At 37.6% G+C, this 21,634-nt stretch overlaps 1 protein-coding gene across 1 annotated transcript in view; it reads right to left on the bottom strand.

Moving 5' to 3' along the window:
• Positions 1–21,634, bottom strand: part of SIK2 (salt inducible kinase 2) — a 126,104-nt gene that overhangs the window by 90,420 nt on the left and 14,050 nt on the right. The window contains exons 2-3 of the mRNA XM_077893447.1: positions 17,676–17,792; positions 14,354–14,417 (exon numbers count right to left, since the gene is read on the bottom strand). Of these exons, the coding sequence (XP_077749573.1) occupies positions 14,354–14,417; positions 17,676–17,792 (181 nt within the window). The remainder of the gene's footprint in view (positions 1–14,353; positions 14,418–17,675; positions 17,793–21,634) is intronic.

The raw sequence follows: 21,634 nt of genomic DNA, 5'->3' as shown, positions 1-21,634 counted from the left end.
GGCCTGTTATGCTTCTATTTCCAAACATAAGAAGCCTAAAAACAATTTATTTAATCATCTCTGACAAATTCATTTCATTCATCAAATGTTCAGAAACTAAACTTCGTTTGCTAAGATTTACAAATATCAGCTTTGTAGACCTGGACAATCAGCTGTGAACTTTTCTAGTGCAGTGGCCGAGTCACTCCATTTTTTCTTATAAATTCCCAGCATCATTCACAGCATCAAGCACACAGTACTCAATATACCCATAAACCCTCTCATTTTCAGAAGACAATGAGGTTCAGAAATGCTATATGGCTCGCTTAGGATATTTATACTAGAAGTTAGATCTAGGACTAACAAACAGACCTTATTCTGGAATTTTAATGTCTGACCCAATTTAAACAGAGAGGAAGGGGAGAGGAATGACAACTTTCTGAATCATGAATCATGCTGGCTCTTTCACATAGTTACTGGTTTCCCTTAAATGTCAGCTAGAAAGATTTACAAATAATCAATTAGATCTGACCTCTTTAAAGGTAACTACATTACATATGTCTAATAAATATTCAAAAGGACAGATCCTAAATTTTATATCCAAGAACAGTCTCATTTTTACTGCATGATTCAATTTTTGCATACCGCCTCTGAAGAACACACCAATTTAATCTTTCTACGTTGACATCTACCATCCTCACAATGTGAAAACAACATTCACCTGTACACCCACACAGTAGATTGTGTTCACCTAGTGAAGCTCCTAAAACAGGTGACCAGGATATGGCTGGAAAGGCAAGTGGGGCCGTATCACCATCCTGATTCTGTACTCACTTTTGAGTTTATATTAAGACACTGGGGAGCCACAGAAATATTTCAAGCAGAAAACTACAAGGATTAAATCTGCAATTTAGAGAGATCATTCTGACAGCCACATGGAAGATGGGTTAAGAGAAAGACAAATCTTGAGACAAAGATATGAGGCTGCTGAAATGATGAGAAATAATGAGAAATTATCCAACTAAAGCCATGATAGGATGGCAGAAGTGATGGCCGAGTGAAGGAGCACTGCCACTGGGATGTGGGCTAATAATTGTAAAACTTAAGAGTGATGCTGGTGTTATCAAGTGGGTAAAACCTTCAAAGCTTATTTAAACTCCTAAAGAAAGGCAAATGAATAACTTTTCTAACATGACCTTCGTGCTGTCAAGATAGTCATCAAAGGCTGCAAAAATTGTCCCTCAGGTTCTCTGAGTAGCCAAGTGTCTAAAGGTATTCTGCCTAAAACAAAGCCCCTTTTCAATTCCCCCGGCCAGCATCCTAATAGGTTACCACTGAAAGGGAAAGACAGGAAATGAATCAATAAACCTCAGGCACATGCTTGGCCTGGAAAGACACAGCAAGCATATCAAGGAGCAGAAATCTGAAAACAAAGGCCCTGGGTAATTTAATTACCAGACCGGAATCTGCTGACTACCGGTTTAATTGTTTGAACAGTGCCCAAATGTCTGACGAGGTGACCACCCTAGGATTTTTGCACCATTTACTGCATGTGACCACACAAATATGCGAAATACTCCTAAAGACTGTAGGAATCTTGAATAACCTTCCTTAATTACACCTGTGATTCCAAAGGACAATTTTTAAAGGGTCAAAATCTTTTTATAAATAATCCATGGCTCTTTTTGGCAAATTCAATGACCATTATATACGCCATGCTGTCAGGTGAAGAAAACAGCGTCCTTCAGAGATGAGCACCAACTGCTACATATGAATTGGATAACAAAATTACTCAGATTAAATTTATATGCCCTTATTTACCATTACACTCTGAAAAAGTTATTTTAGAGAGGTGTGGGAGTTGGAAGAAAGAATGTAACTACAGGGTGGTAACTATCAGTAAGTACTCAAAAATTGCTCAGTACACTAGAGGAAGCCAATTTTCTCCCTTGATTCAGTTAGTATTTCCTCATTCAAGTTTATCTCCTGAAGAGTAAGCCAACAGAAAACTCCTTTCAAAAACTGAACAAAGAAGTCCCCCTGAATGCTTAACCTAGCAGTATTTTTGTGTTGGCTTCACCGAGTAAACCAGGTATATATGGCCAAAGTAGACTATTACATTCAACATTCATTCAATGAGTGTTTATAAAATGCTGTATGTGGTGTTAAATTCTCAGCAGCTTATAAACTAGTAGAGATAAAAAGATACACAGGAAGACTTTAAACCATAATGAAACACGGTATGTAGATAAATTCTAAGATGAGTTGTACAGGAAAAAGAACTATAATGGTATCATAAAAGAAAATCAATGTAGACGAGAGTAATCGAGAAAGGCTTCACTGAAGAAATGGAGCATCAGCTAGGCCTTGAATAAAAAGCAAGACTTGAATATGTAAAGACCAAAGCGCTTTCCAGGGCTCTAGATCAACAGGAGCACAGATCTGGAAATTTACACATTTCTATTTGGAGAACCAATATGGAAATCAGCCTAGTTATGGGTTTATGGTTATTAGATTTGGTAAGACGTCCACTGGCCAGTTTCCAAATTACTGAAGACCGACTCAAATGCTTCCAATTTTCATGAAAGATAAAAGAGAATAGTCATTTTCACTAAAGTAGACAAAAGCATTACATGTTTTGCCTGGTTTTTGAGTTTTAATGACTACTAAATTTGATGGTATGTATCATAGTTCAATTCAATTAACTGAGACATGCTTAAGGGGATAAAGGGAGGGCAGAGAATCCTTCAAGCAGAAGAAAACAGTAATGTGTAAAGTCAGTAGGAGAGAAGAGGCTGAAGTTCAAGAATGTCAAGAAGACACATAAGCACAGTGGAGTTGTTAAAAGCTCAGGCTCGGAAGTCAGATTTCAGCTTCAAGCTTTGGTTATGCCACTCACTCACTTGCTCTGTGACTTAGGGAAACTGCTTAACTCCGTTTCCTCTACTGTAAAATGGAGATATTAGTAAGTCCCTATCTTATAAGGCTTTTCAGAGGACAAAATGACTATAGTATGTGTACAGAACTTAGCACAATGTCTAGCACATCTAAGTGTTTAAGAAATGATCATCTTTATTGTTTTTAAAGCCCGGGTATGTGAAGTGTAATCATGCTTGTTGGCCTTGATAAGAATCCTGGACTTTAATCCAAAAACAATGGAAGCCCCTGAAAGTTTTAACAGTTTCAATTGAATTTTTGTTGTAAATAGATGGGTGACATCGTATCTTTTATAAGAAACCCTAAAGGAAAAATTTACTGTAGAATTTACTACCAAGAAAAGTTTTGCTTTGAGGAATAGATACCCTTCTCTTAGACAAAACTCTGTAAATGACTCTCTCTTTTTCACCCTGAGAGCCAGAATGCTTACAGCCAAATCTGAAGTTCTTAGGCCCTACTGCCTGCATACTGTTTCCTTCTCTCACCTCCTATGAGTATTTTCTACTCTTGCATACATTTTGATTCAGCTCTTTATTCTTACTTACATTTTAGAATTAATGTTTTTGTATTATTCTCCTTTAAAGCTATTTCAACTGTTCATTGAATGAGGTACAATCTAATTAACCAAATAAAAATAAAGGGCATAAATGCCATAACCTCATCATGCATGAATCATGCACTGTAAATGCAGTCCCAGCATGCTACCTCTATCATTCTTTGGTGTAAACCTCGTCAGATGGAGCAAGAAAACCAGATGGCACAGGAAACCTCTCTCTATGCAAAGCAACAGCAGATGAGGAGAGTGCAAAGACCTAAGGCCTTTCCTGAATTAGCAGGGCACAGTTAGGGCAACCAGTGCCAGGAGCAGAAGAGAACTGGAAAGTGGCAAGCTGCTGGGAAGTTATGTACTGGCTCAAGGTTAGAGGTTTGGTTTTTGTATATGAACATTTTTTTCCCCCGAAAGAACATCACAGTCTTTATAACCTGCAGTTGCTCCACTGTCTTATTTTCTCAGCTCACACGGCCTCTTTGTTGCTTCACTTATCTCCCTCCTGAACTTGGATCTCCTGGAGCCATTTCAACTCTGACCTCTCTGGCCATAGCAGCTACTACACACACTTGACCTTCTATCCTTCCAGTACTCAACCTGAGTCATTCTTATTGTCCTACTTTCTCTCCTCCTGAGACAGAAAGCACTGATGACTGTGAGTCTACCATGAACTCCCTCACTGCTAATTACTGATGCTTTTATTCATCCCTTGACTATCATATGAGCACCACCAGCTGCTCTAAACCTTTCCCCGCACTACAGTGTCTAATGTACTGCTCTTTCCCTGATGTCTCATCTGCTACATTACATAATGAATTAAATCTACATTAACAAACTCATCCTGCTTCTATTTTACCCCAAAGCTCTATCCTCAGCCATGTCCTCAGCACCAGCTCTAATTCTCACTGGGACCACACTTACGCATCATGTTCTCAGAGAAGGAGGAATTCCTCTCTTCTAAGTTAACCATTCCCTCTGTGCTTTTGATCCCGTTATCTCATCTAACCAGGGACCTTGTTTCACCAATCATCCTCCTTTTCTTTGCAGCTTCCTCAAACACCAAAAACATCACCACAAACAAAACCTTGACACAATACTGAATTCTACAGACCCTAATTATCCCTCAATTTTTTCCTTCTCTCTTTCCTCAAAAATAATTTTATCGTATATCTTTCTTACTGTCCTAACTATCCATAGGTTTATTCTTGAAATCTGGCTTTATCTCTCCATTTACTTGAAAAGTACTCTCTTCAAAGTCAGTGGTGATCTACTGATGACCAAATACACACCTCCATGACTCCAAGCTCTCTCTCCTTTGTCTAATCAGGACAGCAACTGTCCTTACTCCCCAAGATTCTATTCCACCAATTCCACTTCTCCACTTCTAAAGCAAGCATAATCAAAACTCACTTTTAAGCCTTCTTTTCTCTGATATCTCATCACTAATTACAACCTCACTCATCACTTCTATGTGGATAATTCTAAATTCTATACTTCTACTAATAAACTTTTCTTTTACAGAAAAGAATTTACTGAGGTTTAATTTAGCTATAATAAAATGCAAATCCTTAGGTGGTTACTTAGATGAGATCTGATAATTGTATACTCTTTACAACCACCACTCAAAATAATTCTAAATATTTCCCATCACCCAAGATAGTTCTCTCTTGCCACCAGTCAATTCTCTCCCTCCCCAGAAAGATTGAAAAGAGACTTTCCAACTTCTATTACCATGTATTTGTGTTGCCTCTTCTAGAACTTCCTGTAAACAGAATCACAGAGTATATACTCTTTTGTGTCTAGCCTCTTTCACTGGGCATAATGTGTGTAAGATTTGTTCACATTTTTGCATGTCTAAGTACTTCATTCCTTTCTACTGCTGTTGTCTTCCCATCTATTGCTATACCACAGTTTGTTTGGGATACATTCTCCTATTGATGGACCTTTGGGTTGTTCCCGATTGTGAAAAAGTTGCTGTGAACATTCAATGTACAAGTTGTTTCATGGACATTTGTTTTCTTTCCTTGTGTAAATACCTAGACACTGAATTTCTGGGTAATAGGCAGATGTCCATTTAACTTGGTAAGAAACTGAGAAACAGTTCTCTCAAATGGCTATACACCATATTACACTCCTACCAGCAATGTGTAAGAATACTAGCTCATATCCTCATTAGCATTTAGTATTATCAGCCTCTTAAATCTCAACCATTCTAGTTAATAATGTAATGTTATCTCATTGTAGTTTTTAATTTACATTTCTCTGATGACTAATAATGTTGAACAATTTTCATGTGTTTATTTGGCCACATATGTTTCTTCTTTTGTGAAGTGCCTAATTCCTGTCTTTTGCCCATTGTTAAACTGAGTGGTAGGTTTTTTTTTTTTTTTTTTTTTTTTAGTTGCTGAATTTAAATTCTTTTTTGAATGGTGTCTGCATTCATATCTTCAACTGCCAACAGGTCATATCAAACTAAATGTCCTGCTGTTATCTCCAATACCACATTTAAAATCTAATTTGTACTTTTCTAGTTGAGAACCAGACCCTCTATAGCTGTCAACCACATCACAAATAGTCTTTAATCATGTTTGCTTTAAATTCTAACTCTGGTGGTTTTCCTCTTGACAGTCAATAAGACCTTTTGAGAGGTAGTAGAGTAAATTATTAACAAACAGGCTCTAGAATTGCAGGGTTCAAATTCAGGCTCTGTCACTTATTGGTTGTGTGACTTTGGACAAATTACTGAATCTTTCAGTGCCTAATTTCTAAGGTTTCTGAAAAGTTTATTTTTTTATTTTTTTTTTTAATTTTTTTATTTATTTATGATAGTCACACAGAGAGAGAGAGAGAGGCAGAGACACAGGCAGAGGGAGAAGCAGGCTCCATGCACCGGGAGCCCGATGTGGGATTCGATCTAGGGTCTCCCGGATCGCGCCCTGGGCCAAAGGCAGGCGCCAAACCGCTGCGCCACCCAGGGATCCCTAAAAAGTTTAATAAATCATATAAAGTACTTTGAGTAGTACCCAACAAAAAGGGAGTGCTCAATAAATATTACTTGTTATTTTTAGAACTAGAAATGACTTTTGCTTAAAATCTTTTCGACTCCAACAAATGACATCTTAATCTAGGCATTTATCCTCTTACCTTTGGACAATTAAAACAGTCTATTAAATGGCCTCTTTTCTTCTCTAATTCAGACTACATATCCCTGCTGGATTTATCTTCCTAAAAAAGTCCTTACGCACATTACCACGTTTTGGTTCTCAGATGCTTATTCTAAGAAATAATCTGAACCCTTCATCCAAACACTCTTGGTCTCTCACAACTGGTCTTTATACAGCTCTGTTAGACATCTCTTACATATGAGACTAGGGAAAGAATTCAAGAGTATTCAAAAGATTATGCCTAAAATGGAAAAGCGAGCAGCAGCATTTTACCATTTTACTTAGCGAAAAGGAGGTAAATCTAATCAGTTAAGAGAAGTGAAAGTGGTTGCCTCTAAGGAAGGGAAATGGGGTTGGGGAGGATGGGAAATTGATCTTGTTTCTAACAAACCTTGCAGAATTATTTGATTTCTTACATTGGTACATTTTTAACTTTCTTAAAAATAAAAACTTGGAAGAGAAAAATACAGACCAAAAGAACAAACAAACAAACAAACAAAACAAGGAACAAAGAAAGAAGCAAACTTGATTACTAAGTGGATAGCATAATGTGCAGTTTGGCTGTCCATACCTAAGGATAATCCATAGACGTATGGAAGGAATAGTTGGGCACATGCATTTATTTAGTGGAGCTACCCTATTTGCAGATGGAAGAATTTGGATTTTATCCAAAAAACAATGAGAGATGAAGGTTACTGAACACAGTAGTAATGTAATAAAAATAATATCTGGGTAAGATTAAACAGGAATTATTTCAGAAATGTATTTGATTGGAAAAGAAACAGGGAGTGGTAAAACATGCGATCTTCATAATTGAGACATAAGGTGATGAAAGCCTAGATCAGGGTGATGACTGTGGAAACAGAAGGATTTAATTTCAAGTCACTTTTTCAAGAACACAGAGTATGCTTTGCTGGCCAACTAAATATGAAACTAAGGTATTAAAAAAAAAAAGGAATACAACACCCTCCAAAACAAAGTAGGCACTAAAGGAGTATTTGTAAAGTGTGATAAAGAAGAATTCCAAAGTTAGAAACATAAAAGGTAAATTTTAATGCATAGTTCTTAACACATAGTTTAATACTGTTTATGTGATTTTTTTTCATCTAAGCCTCCAATTGACTTAAAAGATTTTTGACTCAATTCACTTAAAATCTTATACATATTTTTCACTACTCGATTAATGTTACGGATGGCATTTTTTCACTTCTGTTTTATTTCCTCATGGGCTTCATGTCATAAACTGGCTGGCTAGTAGACTGTTCTTGCTTGTACCTATCTGAATCTACAGTTTACTCTGTATTCCGTATTCACCCTATTTTATATTAAAAAAATAAACTACATACATTTAAAAATCCCAAAATTATATTTCAATTTCTATAACGCAATGTGATCCAAACTCTTAATATCAAAAGTCTTGGCAAGAAAGAAAATTTAGAATATTCCATTTTCACAGAAATGACATCTCACAAGTAATAGCCATCTCTCTCAAATAAATAAATGAAATTTAAAAAAAAAACAAACTATAGCTTCAAGCCTTAAAAATATTCCAGTGGGTAAAGACTTAACCTCTTGACCCCACTGTTCTTCTCAACTACTTCCCCATTTCTAGTCTCCCTTTTTGCAGTAGAAATCCTTGTAAGAGTGGTATATTCTGCGCTCTCCGTTTTTCTTCTCTTATTTGCTGTTAAAACCCTTCTCTGTAGCTTTTGACCCACTCACTCCACCAAAACTGTTCTTACCAACTGCCAAATACAATGGTAAACCTTCATTCTTCATCTTTCTTGATCTATCCATTTGATACAGATGTTCATTCACACCACCCTCTTAAGAACTTTTTTTTTTTTTTTAAGATTTTATTTATTTATTCATGAGAGAAACAGAGATAGAGAGGCAGAGACACAGGCAGAGGGAGAAACAGGCTCCCTGCGGGGAGCCCCATGTGGGACCCGATCCCAGGACCCTGAGATCACGACCCGAGCCAAAGGCAGACACCCAACCACTGAGCCACCCAGGTGCCCAATACCATCCTCCTAAGAACATGTGCCTCACTTGGTTACCAGGACATTGCATTCTGTGGTCTCCTTTGTTGGCTCCTATTTTCCCAAACTTTTAATGTCACAAACTTTTGCTCAATCACATGATCCTGAGATCACCTGAGCCAAAATCAAGAGTCTGATGCTTAACCAACTGAGCCAAGGCACCCTCTATTCATTCATTCCTTCTTCTTCTTCTTTTTTTTAAGATGTTATTTATTTACTCATGAGAGACACATACAGAGAGAGACAGAGAGAGAGAGAGAGAGGCAGAGACACAGGCAGAGGGAGAAGTAGGCTCCATGCAGGGAGCCTGATGTGGGACTTGATCCAGGGTCTCCAGGATCAGGCCCTGGGCTAAACCGCTGACCCACCTGGGCTACCCTCCATTCTTCTTTCAAGGCATATTGTCAGTCTGATCGCATAGCACTATGTGCACTGCTACTACTCTGCTGAGCCATCATCATCTCTTACTAGGACTATTGCAACAGCCTCCTACCTGATTTCTCTGTTTCTACCCTCCCTCACTACAATCTATTTTCAACACAGTAGCCAGAGTGGTGGTTTTAAAATGTCAAATTAGATTTAGATGTGACATTCTTCTTTGCTCAAACCCCTCTTATAGTTCTTATTTTATTCAAAGTAAGAGCTAAAGTCCTTACAATGGCCTACAAAGCTCCCAAATCTGCCCCGCTTCTGCTTGCCATTTGCCTTTCTGACCTCATCTCCTACTCTTCTTCCTCCCTCCTTACTCTTGCTGCCTCTTTCCAGCTATACTGGCTTCCCTGCTCTTCCTTGAACATACCAAGCACAGTACTCCTTCAGAACCTCTGGATTTACTCTTCCCTCTCCTGGATGATCCTTTCTTCCATAACTATCTGACTGTGCTTTCCAGTCTTTGCTCAAATGTCAGTCCGGCCTTCCCTGACTGCTCTATTTAACATTGCAATTACTTCCCTACTCCCCAATCACCCCCTTTCTTGTTCTACTATGTCCATAACACTTATCACCATCTAATATACTATATAATTTACTTATTTTTTATGGTGTCTATCCCCACACCAGAATGTAAGGTTTGTAACAGGGATTTTTGTCTGTTTTCTTCATTGTGGTAGTCCTAACCATATAAACAGTATGTAACACATAACTGGTTTTCAATAAAGATTTCTTGAAAAACTGATTAAACTGAATGAATAAGCAAATATAAGAAAGAACAGGAAAGAGAGAAAAAGGGTAAGAACAGAAGACAGAAAAAAGGATGAAGGAAAAGAAAGAAGAAAAGGAGAGATACCTGTCACAAGTGATGCAACAAGTAACATGGTAAGCTAGATTTGTTTGGCTTCAAAGCCCATACGGTTCTGATTGTAGCATCAGTTAAAAAGCTTCTAAATAAATATCTTAAGAATTTAAATAAGTTTAATAAGCAGTAGCATGAAAAAGAAAAATTGTAAGTAAAAAAGGCAAGATACCTTTCCTGAAACACAATTAGAAAATGATTAAATAGAACTATTTAGGGCAGCCCTGGTGACTCAGTAGTTTAGCGCCGCCTTCTGCCCAGGGCATGATCCTGGAGTCCCGGGATCGAGTCCCAGGTCAGGCTCCCTGCATGGAGCCTGCTTCTCCCTCTGCCTGTGTCTCTGCCTCTCTCTCTCTGTCTCTCATGAATAAATAAAATCTTTTTTTTTTTTTTTACATATCTATTTGCCCTTTATCTGAAGGTATGAACAGTTCTTTTTTTTATAATAAATTTATTTTTTATTGGTGTTCAATTTGCCAACATACAGAATAACACCCAGTGCTCATCACATCAAGTGCCCCCCTCAGTGCCTGTCACCCATTCACTCCCAACCCCCGCCCTCCTCCCCTTCCACCACCCCTAGTTCGTTTCCCAGTTAGGAGTCTTTATGTTTTGTCTCCCTTTCTGATACTGAATAAATAAAATCTTAAAAAAAAAAAAACTATTTAGAATTCAACTTTAAATAATACATTTCTCAAAACTACAGAAGTATACATAATTCTTTCTTTTATAATAGCTAAACTTGGGCAGCCCAGGTGGCTCAGCGGTTTAGTGCCACCTTCAGTCCAGGGCGTGATCCTGGAGACCCGGGATCAAATCCCACATCGGGCTCCCTGCATGGAGCCTGCTTCTCCTTCTGCCTGTGTCTCTGCCTCTCTCTCTCTCTCTCATGAATAAAATCTTTAAAAAAAATAGCTAAAATTAAAGATAATTTTGATAGGATTGGAAACTTCTTTCAACCAAGATACAGTAACAGCGAGTGGACTTACCTGCCCAAAACAACCCCCACAACAAATAAAAGACAAAAATATATGACACTGGTTTATAGCACACTGAACATGAGGCAAAGAAGAGTCATCCCTGACAGGCAGGAAAGAAATGAAGTAAGACTCATGAATACCCTCAACTAATGCCTTGAGAGAGAGGATGTAGGCCATAGGATAGGAAAAGGAGACACAGGCAGAGCCCAGCAGAGTCCCCGGGTTAAGGAGACAGAACTGAGAGTCTAAGGAGAACAAGCTGAATAAAGATAACAAAACAGAGCGTACCAAAGGAGAGAGGTGAGAACTGCAAAGCTCTGATATGTGAAGGTCCCCCTTGAGCATCCAGGAGAGTACTGGCACATATGTGAGAAAACCACTCAAGGCTAGAAAAAGAATCATCTATGAGGATTAAAAAAAAAAAAAAATAGTGCCTGGTACCAGGAACACTGTCTGTTTCTACTGACCAGGCTAAAAAAGCTCCAAAATCACAGGGCATTGGGTAGAGTACTCCAAAGTGGGAAATAATAATACCTAGACTGAGCACTACTCCAATCATAAAAGGAAGACTCAAAAGATATAAACTGCTTCCAAGTAACTCAACTGTGTCCCACATCAAAGGTCAGGAGAAGGTATAGGAATACAAAAATATGTGGCAACCAGTAAGGTAAAACTGACAATGTCTGACATCCACTCAAAGACTACCAGGCATGTGAATAAGCAGGAAAATCTGACCAAAACTGGGGAAAAATATGAATGGTTTAAAACTGATTCAGCACTGATAGAGATACCAGAATTAGGGGATGTGGACATTACAAGTTATTAAAACTGTATTCCAGATGTTTAAAAAGCTAACTAAAGACATAGTAGATAGGGACACCTGGGTGGCTCAGTGGTTGAGCATCTGCCCTTGGTTCAGGGCATTATCCTGGGGTCCCGGGATGGAGTTCCGCATTGGGCTCCCCTCGAGGAGCCTGCTTCTCCCTCTGCCTTTGCCTCTATCTCTCATGAATAAATAAATTCTTAAAAAAAAAGACATAGTAGTTATAAAAAAAGAAAGAAAAAGGCCCTAATCAAGTTTACAGAGCAGAAAATTGCAACATCTGAGACGAGGAATTAATGGCAAATGGATTGAGATTAATGGCAAACTAGACATTGCAGAAGAAAAGATGCTAGGACTTGAAGACCTACAAACATCAACTATCCAAAAGGAAATACAGGAAGACAAAGGAGTATTTTTAAATGGTAAAAGACATTAGTGAGCTGTAGAACAATTTCAATCAGCCTAATATATGTGTAATCAGAGTCTCTAAAGATGAGAAATGGGTGGGCCAGAAAAACTGGTTGAGAAACTAATGGCTGAGAGTTTTCTGGAATTGATGGAAGCTATATATTCACAGGTCCAGGAAGCTCAAAGAACAGAATCATGAAGAAAACCATACATATCATAGCGAAATCATTGAAACCAGTAGTAAACAAAAAACTATAAAAGCAGCCACGATATCAAGCCACATTACATACAGAGGAATAAAGAAAAAGAGGACAGCAGATTTTTTTTCAGAAACAATGCAAATGGGAATACAGGAAGCAACATCTTTAAAGTACTGAAAGAGGAAAAAAAAACCCCAAATTAGAATTATATACCCAGTATAAATATCTTTCAAAAACAAAGATTTTAGACACACAAAAGCTGAAAGATTTCATCACCAACAGACCTGCATTACAAGAAATGCCAAAGAAAATCCTTCAGACAGAAGGAAAATGACACCAGATGAAGGTATGTATCTATACAAAGAAACGAAAATGAAAATGTGCATCTATATATAGGGATACAGCAATAATTTCACTAATAAATATGTAAGATTTTAAAAAATACTGCAATATCTTTAAAACATAATTGACTTTTTAATAAAAAATATTTTTTATTTATTTATGATAGTCATACAGAGAGAGAGAGAGAGGCAGAGACACAGGCAGAGGGAGAAGCAGGCTCCATGCACCGGGAGCCCGACGTGGGATTCGATCCCGGGTCTCCAGGATCATGCCCTGGGCCAAAGGCAGGCGCCAAACCGCTGCGCCACCCAGGGATCCCATAATTGACTTTTTAAACAAAAGCAACAACACTGTATTTTGTATTTTATAAAATAAGCATAAGTAAAATGTCTGACAAGAACATAAAAGCCAGGAGCTGCAAAATAATGGCATATTAAGACTCATGCTATATGTAAAGTGATGAATAATTACCTGAAGGTAGACTGTAAGTCAAGACTTGGACATGAATGTTCAGAGCAATTCATGTGTAATGGCCAAAATCCAAAACCAACCCAAATATTCATAGGAACAAATGAATGGATAACCTGGGGTATATTCATACAGTAGAAAGCTATTTACAATAAAACTACTTAGCAATGAAAAGAAATGGTATATTGATACACACAACAAAATGGATAAATCTTAAAACAATTATACTGAAAAATGCCATGCAAAAAAAAAGAGTATATGCTGTATGACCACATTTATAAAACTCTACAAGACACAAACTCATCTATAGCAACAGAAATCAGAGCAGTAGTTGCTTGGAGGTGAGGTGGGGCAAGATAGACAAAGGATATTTTGGGAATTATGGATATCTTGACCGTGGTGATGGTTTCTTTCATGTGTGTGTGCATGCGAAAGTGAATTAAGTTGTACACATTAAATAAAAGAAATTTATTATATATGAATAATTACTCACTAAGGCTATTTAAAAACCATTTTGGATTTAAATGTGCAGGTTAAAAACCAAAAGTGGTTAGACTACCTAAGTGTTCTGGCTCTGTAAGAATAAAAATATGTGAAAACTAGAACAAAATATTTGTAATTTTTTTAAGGGTTAGAATGGATCATAGAAACCAATTAATCAAAACCCTTCCTTATTAGGGATGAAGGAATCAAGTCCCAGAAAGGTATAATGACTTGCCCAGGGCTCACAGCTATAGTCAGTATAATCAGTAGCTTACTAAAATGTATGAGCCAAAACAGAAGGGACTGGATTATTTCAGTCACCATTACGTCCCCTAAACCTACAACAATGCCTGGGACATAGCTGGAACTCAGTATTTGTCAACTGATTTTTCCCCTGGAAGGAAAGGTAAAAAATGAGGATAAAAGGAAAGAAAGTCCCCCTTGCAATAGCAGATGACAGAATTAAGCAATAGCTTTAATACCATAAACATCATGAACACAAGAGAATAAATTATATTCCACAGCTTTGTTTTACTGAATATTTTATTATATTGTAATGCTTAAAAATTTCTAGTTCATGTTGCCAACTCTTAAACAAGCAGGAAAGTCAATAGGAAATATTCCATTCATGAAGATTAGTGACATTTTCAAATTAAAAACAAATTTAAAGAATAGTAAATACTTACCAAAAATTTCTCCATTTTTGGCATATTCTGTCACAAGGTACAACATATTTTTGGTCTCCATTACCTATTGATAAATAATTCCACATTAGTCTGACAGGAAAGGATTGCAGTTCTATTATATTGCAGCTCAACATTCTATGGAGTTATTACATAAAACTAATAAAAGTATCAAATTTATGAATAATTCATAAGGTGGCAAAGTTTACAAGACAATAACCTTCTGCTAACACTTTTGTGAGAAATCTAGATCCTCACTTTTCCAAGTATGGTCCATGGACCAGCAACAACAGCAGCACTGCTCTGGCATCTGTTAGAAATGGAGAATCTCAGGCCCCTCCCCAGACCTATTGACACAAAATTTCCATTTTAACAAATGGAAGATCAACTTTTTACCACCTTCTTATGGACTTTTCTAGCCCTTTGCTATATGGTAGACTGATTAAGAATAATAAAATAGAGCTCAATTTATCTAGCCTGTAGTCTAGATAATCTGGCACAATAGTATATTCCTCCTATTCTGTTGTAATATTATTACAAAGTACTGTTATTTTAAAAACATTGTTCAAAAGCTTCTTCCTAACTCCACTGCTGTACAGTTTTATTCAAATTAGTTTTTCTATGTTTAGAAAGGAAGCATGTCAGTGTCACAAACTTCGTATTTCAAACTATACTGAATCAAAAGGAAATTAATTTATAAGCTCAAAATGAGTGAATTTTAGATTCTTTGTAACATTATCTTTTTATGTACTGGCACATGCTAAGAATGAAAATTTAACTGCTGTCTACTGAAAAGGTGGAAATTAATTTTGCTTTAACATGAAGGTTTAAGACTATTCCCAATCAGGCCAGAAAACTAAGAGCTACCAACAACTGGAGTCTGAATAAGCTAAATAGTCAATTTAACTGCTTATTTAGCTCTAATAAAGATGGAATTATATGAATTACCGTAGTTTTAACCTCAGTTTGGCTTATAGTTCATCAGACTTCTAAGGATTTGGATTAGTTCCTTATAACTATCCTCTTTAGGAATTAAAAAAAAAAAAAAGCTTAAAAGGAGAAATACTCTGATATAAATATGACCAAAGAAGTCTGTAGTTTTAGAACTCAGGAACTGTTTTGAGTGGCACACCATGGTCTCTTATTCTAATGGTAATATTAATGGTCTCCAATGGTTTCTACACCTTTTTTTTTTTTTAAGATTTATTTATTTATGATAGACATAGAGAGAGAGGCAGAGACACAGGAGGAGGGAGAAGCAGCTCCACTCCGGGAGCCCGACATGGGACTTGATCCCGGGACTCCAGAATCGTGCTCTGAGCCAAAGGCAGGCACCAAACCGCCAAGCCACCCAGGGATTCCCTGGTTTCTACACCTTTTTTTTTTTTTTTTTTTTTTTTTTTATGATAGTCACAGAGAGAGAGAGAGGCAGAGACACAGGCAGAAGGAGAAGCAGGCTCCATGCACCGGGAGCCCGATGTGGGATTTGATCCCGGGTCTCCAGGATCGTGCCCTGGGCCAAAGGCAGGCGCCAAACCGCTGCGCCACCCAGGGATCCCTCTACACCTTTTTAATTGCAAGTCTCTATTAGTAACAAGTTGTTTAGCTAAACATGTATCACATATACATGTATGTGTATATACAAACACATATGCATATGTTTATATGAATATGAGCAGAGACACAAATTACATACTTGTGCCACTGTATAAACACATTATGTACATTATAGAATGCACACAAGAAGATAAATACAAAAAATAAGCGTAGGGTTCTAATATTTGCTTCTTATGCCCAAGGGACACTTGTGCTAACCCACGTGAGTGCACAGAATGGCGTGCCAGTATTAGCTCTGTGTGGGGAAAAAAAAAGCCCTGACCTGTAAGTAGCTCTCTATGGTGTAAATACTCCCACCAAGGCTGATTTTGAGCTGAATCGAAGAACATCTACAAATCTACCAATTAGTTCTTACAAGCTAGCACAGGCTGAGTCCAGCATACCACTGGGTGCATGCCTCACGCTATGGAGATCCAAGTCCTGGGCTAGCATACTATAACATTTTAGTTTAAAAATAGTTTTCCAATAGGGACATCTGGATGGCTCAGTTGGTTAAGCACTGGACTCTTGATTTTGGCTCTGGTCATGACCTCAGGGTTGTGAGATCAAGAAGCCGGTTATAGGCTTGGTGCTGAGCATGGAGCCTGCTTAAGATTCTCTCTCTTCCCCTTCTCTTTCTCTCTCTTGCCTTCCCCCCCCTAAAAAAAATAGTTTTCCAGTATAAAAATTCTAATTAATGAATAGAAGTGTTTAAAAAATGTTTTGTATTACATATCATTCCTCAACATGAATTACTCTTTAAGAATCAGAGATGTTCCTTTTTTTTTTTTTTAAGGTTTATTAATTTATTTTAGGGAAAGAGAGAGAGCATGTGCAGGTGGGGGAGAGAGAAAGAGAATGAATCCCAAGCAGACTCTGTGCTGAGCATGGAGCCAGCCATGAGGCTGGATCCCACAACCCTCAATACCAAGACCAGAGATGAAACCAAGAGTCAGACACTTAGCCAACTGTGACACCCAGGAACCCCAGAGAAGATCTTCCTTTAAAAAAAAAAAAAAAAAAACACAGCTCACACTTGAGATGGGTACAATTTATTTTACAAAAATTATATCTCAATAATTTATTAAAAAATGATTTTTTAAAAAATGACTCCTTTACTTTATCTGACAAAATAATCCAAACAAGATAAGATTTGGCTCTAAGTATTATAAAATATGCCACTAAGTAATATACTATTTTAACCTTTGTATTTCATAAAACATAAACAGTGTATTTTTTTAAATAAGCAAAACTGCCATATCCGCATTAATGGCATCACCACCAAAAGCCAACAGGGTTGAGCATCATCAATGCACAATTACAAACTTTTTTATTTTTATTTTTTTAAGATTTATTTATTTATTCATGATAGACAGAGAGAGGCAGAGACAGAAACAGGCTCAATGCCGGGAGCCCGACGCGGGAATTGATCACTGGACTCCAGGATCGCGCCCTGGGCCAAAGGCAGGCGCTAAACCGCTGAGCCACCCAGGGATCCCCAATTACAAACTTTTTAAATTAAATAACTTAGTCTGAGACAACTTAAAATTAAGCTACTAGTTTTTTATTTCCTAATTTTTTACTTATAGAAAATGTGTGTGCTCAGCTTAATAAAAACCATTAATTATTCTTTTTTTATTGACTAAGAAAACTAACACAAAAGAGAAAAATAAAGCAAATGAGGAAACAGGTAGTGAGAAGCATGGAGTGGAATAAGGTTACATCTTACCTGATAAAGTTTGATGATGTGTGGGTGGTCTAACATTTTCATTATTTGTACTTCTCGGTAGATTTTCTCAAGGTTCACTGCATCCAGCTGAGATTTATCAATTATTTTTATCGCCACCTGTGTCCCAGACACAAATAAATATAATTATTATGATGGTTGACATTTTCCAGTTAAGAATCTTTTGTATATAGGGCACCTGATACTTTGCCTGTAAGTTCCTAAGACAACAAAAATACTTCTATTTTTTTAATTTTTATTATTTATTCATTCATGAGAGAGACAGAGAGAGAGAGAGAGAGAGAGAGAGAGAGAGAGAGGCAGAGGTGTAGGCAGAGGGAGAAGCAGGCTCCATGCAGGGAGCCTGACGTGGGACTCGATCCCTGGTCTCTAGGATCAGGCCCTGAGCTGAAGGCGGCGCTAAACCGCTGAGCCAACCGGGCTGCCCCCCAAAATACTTTTTAAAAAAAATTTTTTATTTATGATAGTCACAGAGAGAGAGAGAGAGAGAGAGAGAGAGGGGCAGAGACATAGGCAGAGGGAGAAGCAGGCTTCATGCACTGGGAGCCCGATGTGGGATTCGATCCCGGGTCTCCAGGATCGCGCCCTGGGCCAAAGGCAGGCGCCAAACCGCTGCGCCACCCAGGGATCCCAATACTTTTAATTCAATGCTCATTCATTCAACAAGTACTTCTTAAACATCTATCACATGTGAGGCACTGTGGTGATTTTGTTTAGGAGTATCTTCAGTGTGCTATAGAGAATAACCCTGCAGAGTTACTTTAATAAAACATATTTCTCTTTTAGTATAACTGTAATGTTTTACCCCACTTGTAAAATGAATAAAAGCTCAGCAGTGCCAACCAGTTATCTTCCTGCTGCAAAGTACCTGTAAACAAATGATCAGTCAAGTAGAAAGCAGTTTCTGCTGTACTGAAATATAGCTTTTCTAGAAAAGCAAGTGATAGATTCCAAAGAATCTAGACATAGCTTTTGGCAGGGGGTGAGGGGACGGGGGGAGAGTTAAATATAAAGTATTAAAATCAATTTATATGAAAAATAGGGGATCCCTGGGTGGCGCAGCGGTTTGGCGCCTGCCTTTGGCCCGGGGCGCGATCCTGGAGACCCGGGATCGAATCCCACGTCGGGCTCCCGGTGCATGGAGCCTGCTTCACCCTCTGCCTGTGTCTCTGCCTCTCTCTCTCTCTGTGACTATCATAAATAAATAAAAAAAATTAAAAAAAAACAACAAAAAGAAAAATAGCAAGTGGATTAAATTTAAGTTTTTATTTGAGAGAGAGTGAGAGAGTGCATGCACACGAATGGGGGTGGGGAGGGGCAAAGGGAGAGGGAAAAGCAGGAACCCAAAGTGGGGCTCAAACCCAGGGCCCCCCCATCATAACCTGAGCCACGCAGGTGCCCCTAAACTTTGTTTTAAAAATCAAAGTGCAAAAACTCATCTGTTAATAATTTGGTAATTTGTGACTGGGTGACGGGCACTGAGGGGGGCACTTGGCGGGATGAGCACTGGGTGTTATGCTATATGTTGGCAAATTGAACTCCAATAAAAAAAATTTAAAAATATATATGTATAAAATTTAGTAATTACTCTAGCTTCTGACTTCCATAAAAGAATCTGATTTAAAAATGTGGCCTCTTCCTATAGTAACTAGATAGGAACCCAAACCACTCCAAGATTAATAACTTGAAGGGACTGCATTTGAAGGTGAATAACCAGGTAGTCAGGGGTCAAGAATCATGTACCTTTTTCTATGCAATCAAAAAAGAAATAATTTTTTAGAAATTGTAGCTATTTGGTTAGGAAATAAGCCATTCTGATTTAAGTAAAATTTTCAGATCATTGGGAACCACTCAAACTTGATTATAACAATTTCTGAAGAAACTCTAAAATGTACTTCACATTCTACCAAAAAGGATTACAAACATAAAAATTATCTCGACACAAAAAATGAGTTATCAATTATTGCATATGCTATAATAGTTCAATACTCCTAAAAGGTATCCAAGGCTACAGGACTCAGCTTATCAATTCACTTAATTCCTTCAGACTCCTGTTTATACATTTAGTTTTTTTCTTCTTTCCTATGGCTGCTTTGTCCTTTGTTGTTACCTCTTAAAGCTCTACTGTAAGGTTTATTTCTTACCAATCTCTATTTCAGCTTATTTTCTTATTTGAATTAACTGTAACCCAGACAAGAACTCAAGATTCCCAGGAGAAATAAGATTACTAAACACAATGCATGAAATTATTGTCTAAGAAGAAAGGGGGTAAGTCCTTCTCTAGACAGTAAAATACATAGGTTTTGTGATATTTTCATTACATTTGATGGTATTTAATTCCATAATCAAAATATTCTAGAAAGTAAAAGGTGCTAAACTTTGCTAGATAAGGAGACTGATCAATATTGTACTTGATATTAAGGACATTACTGGACTACCTCAGCATTTATTTAAATTTAAATAGATTTAAAGCACCCCCCCCCAATTTTATGATACAATATTATCAATTACTTTAGGTAAAAGCTGCCAGACAAAAGATACGTGTATATTTTAACTTCCCCAATATTCCATAGGAAGGTAATATGGAATTTCACAAACATGCTTATTTTGAAGAAAATATCTTGCCCTCCAATTGCTGGAGCATGTCTAGATATCTCATCACTAACAAAAAAACTTTTATAATGAAATGGGTCAGAACCAGCTAATAAATAGAAAAAGAGTATCTTGGTTATCATATCTTTAACATTATAATGTTACAAAGAAAAAACTTAGACCCTCGATTCCAATTATTTTTTTAAAGATTTTATTTATTTATTCATCAGAGACTGATTGAGAGAGAGAGAGAGGCAGAGCCACAGGCAGAGGAAGAAGCAGGTTCCACGCAGGGAGCTTGATGTGGGACTCGATCCCAGGTCTCCAGGATCACGCCCTGGCATGAAGGCGGGCACTAAACCTCTAAGCCACCCCCTCAATTCCAATTAAAGCAAGGTATACCAAAACTCCATACTCTTTTGAAACCTTGGCCTCAAACAATAAAAAACTGAAAAATACATAAATTATCTAAATAAGCCTTAATAATAAGCCATAAATCTCATTATTTAAATTTTCTCAACCAAAAAAATCTGAAATGACAAAATCTAATTCTTCTATTTTATCTTCTAAATGTACAGACCACAAGTTCATATACTTGTCTCTTTACCCTGCTATCCCTTGCTTATAAGGATTATGAAAGAGTAAAGCACACTAAAGAAAAAGCAGAGCATGTGTTAATGTGTTCCTTTTTTAAATTTTTATTTATTTATGATAGTCACACACAGAGAGAGAGAGAGAGAGGCAGAGACATAGGCAGAGGGAGAAGCAGGCTCCATGCACCGGGAGCCCGACGTGGGATTTGATCCCGGGTCTCCAGGATTGCGCCCTGGGCCAAAGGCAGGCGCTAAACCGCTGCACCACCCAGGGATCCCTAATATGTTCTTTTTAGTAGGACTTTTATTACTGTGGTGTATCACACTGACTGATTTGCAGATGCTGAACCATCCTGGCAGCCCAGGAATAAATCCCACTTGGTTGTGGTGAATAATCCTTATAATGTTCTGTTGGGTTCTATTAGCTAGTGTCTTGGTAAGAATTTTTGCATCCATGTTCATTCAAAATGCCATCAACATTTTTCACAGAGCTGGAACCAAAAATCTTAAAATTTTTATGAACCGTAAGAGAACCCAAACAGCCAAAGTAATGTTGAAAAAGAAAACCAAAGCTGGAGGCATCGCAATTTCATATTTTAAGCTGTATTACAAAGCTGTAGTCATTAAGACAGTATGGTACTGGCACAAAAAAACAGACACACAGATCAATGGAGCAGAACAGAGAATCTAGCAATGGACCCTTGCCTCTACAGTCAACTAATCTTTGACAAAGCAGGAAAGAATATCCAACGGGAA

The sequence above is a fragment of the Canis aureus genome, chromosome 3, assembly GCF_053574225.1.
Source record: "Canis aureus isolate CA01 chromosome 3, VMU_Caureus_v.1.0, whole genome shotgun sequence".
In the NCBI taxonomy this organism is placed as follows: Eukaryota; Metazoa; Chordata; class Mammalia; order Carnivora; family Canidae; genus Canis; species Canis aureus.
This window is presented reverse-complemented; position numbering and strand designations above follow the sequence as displayed.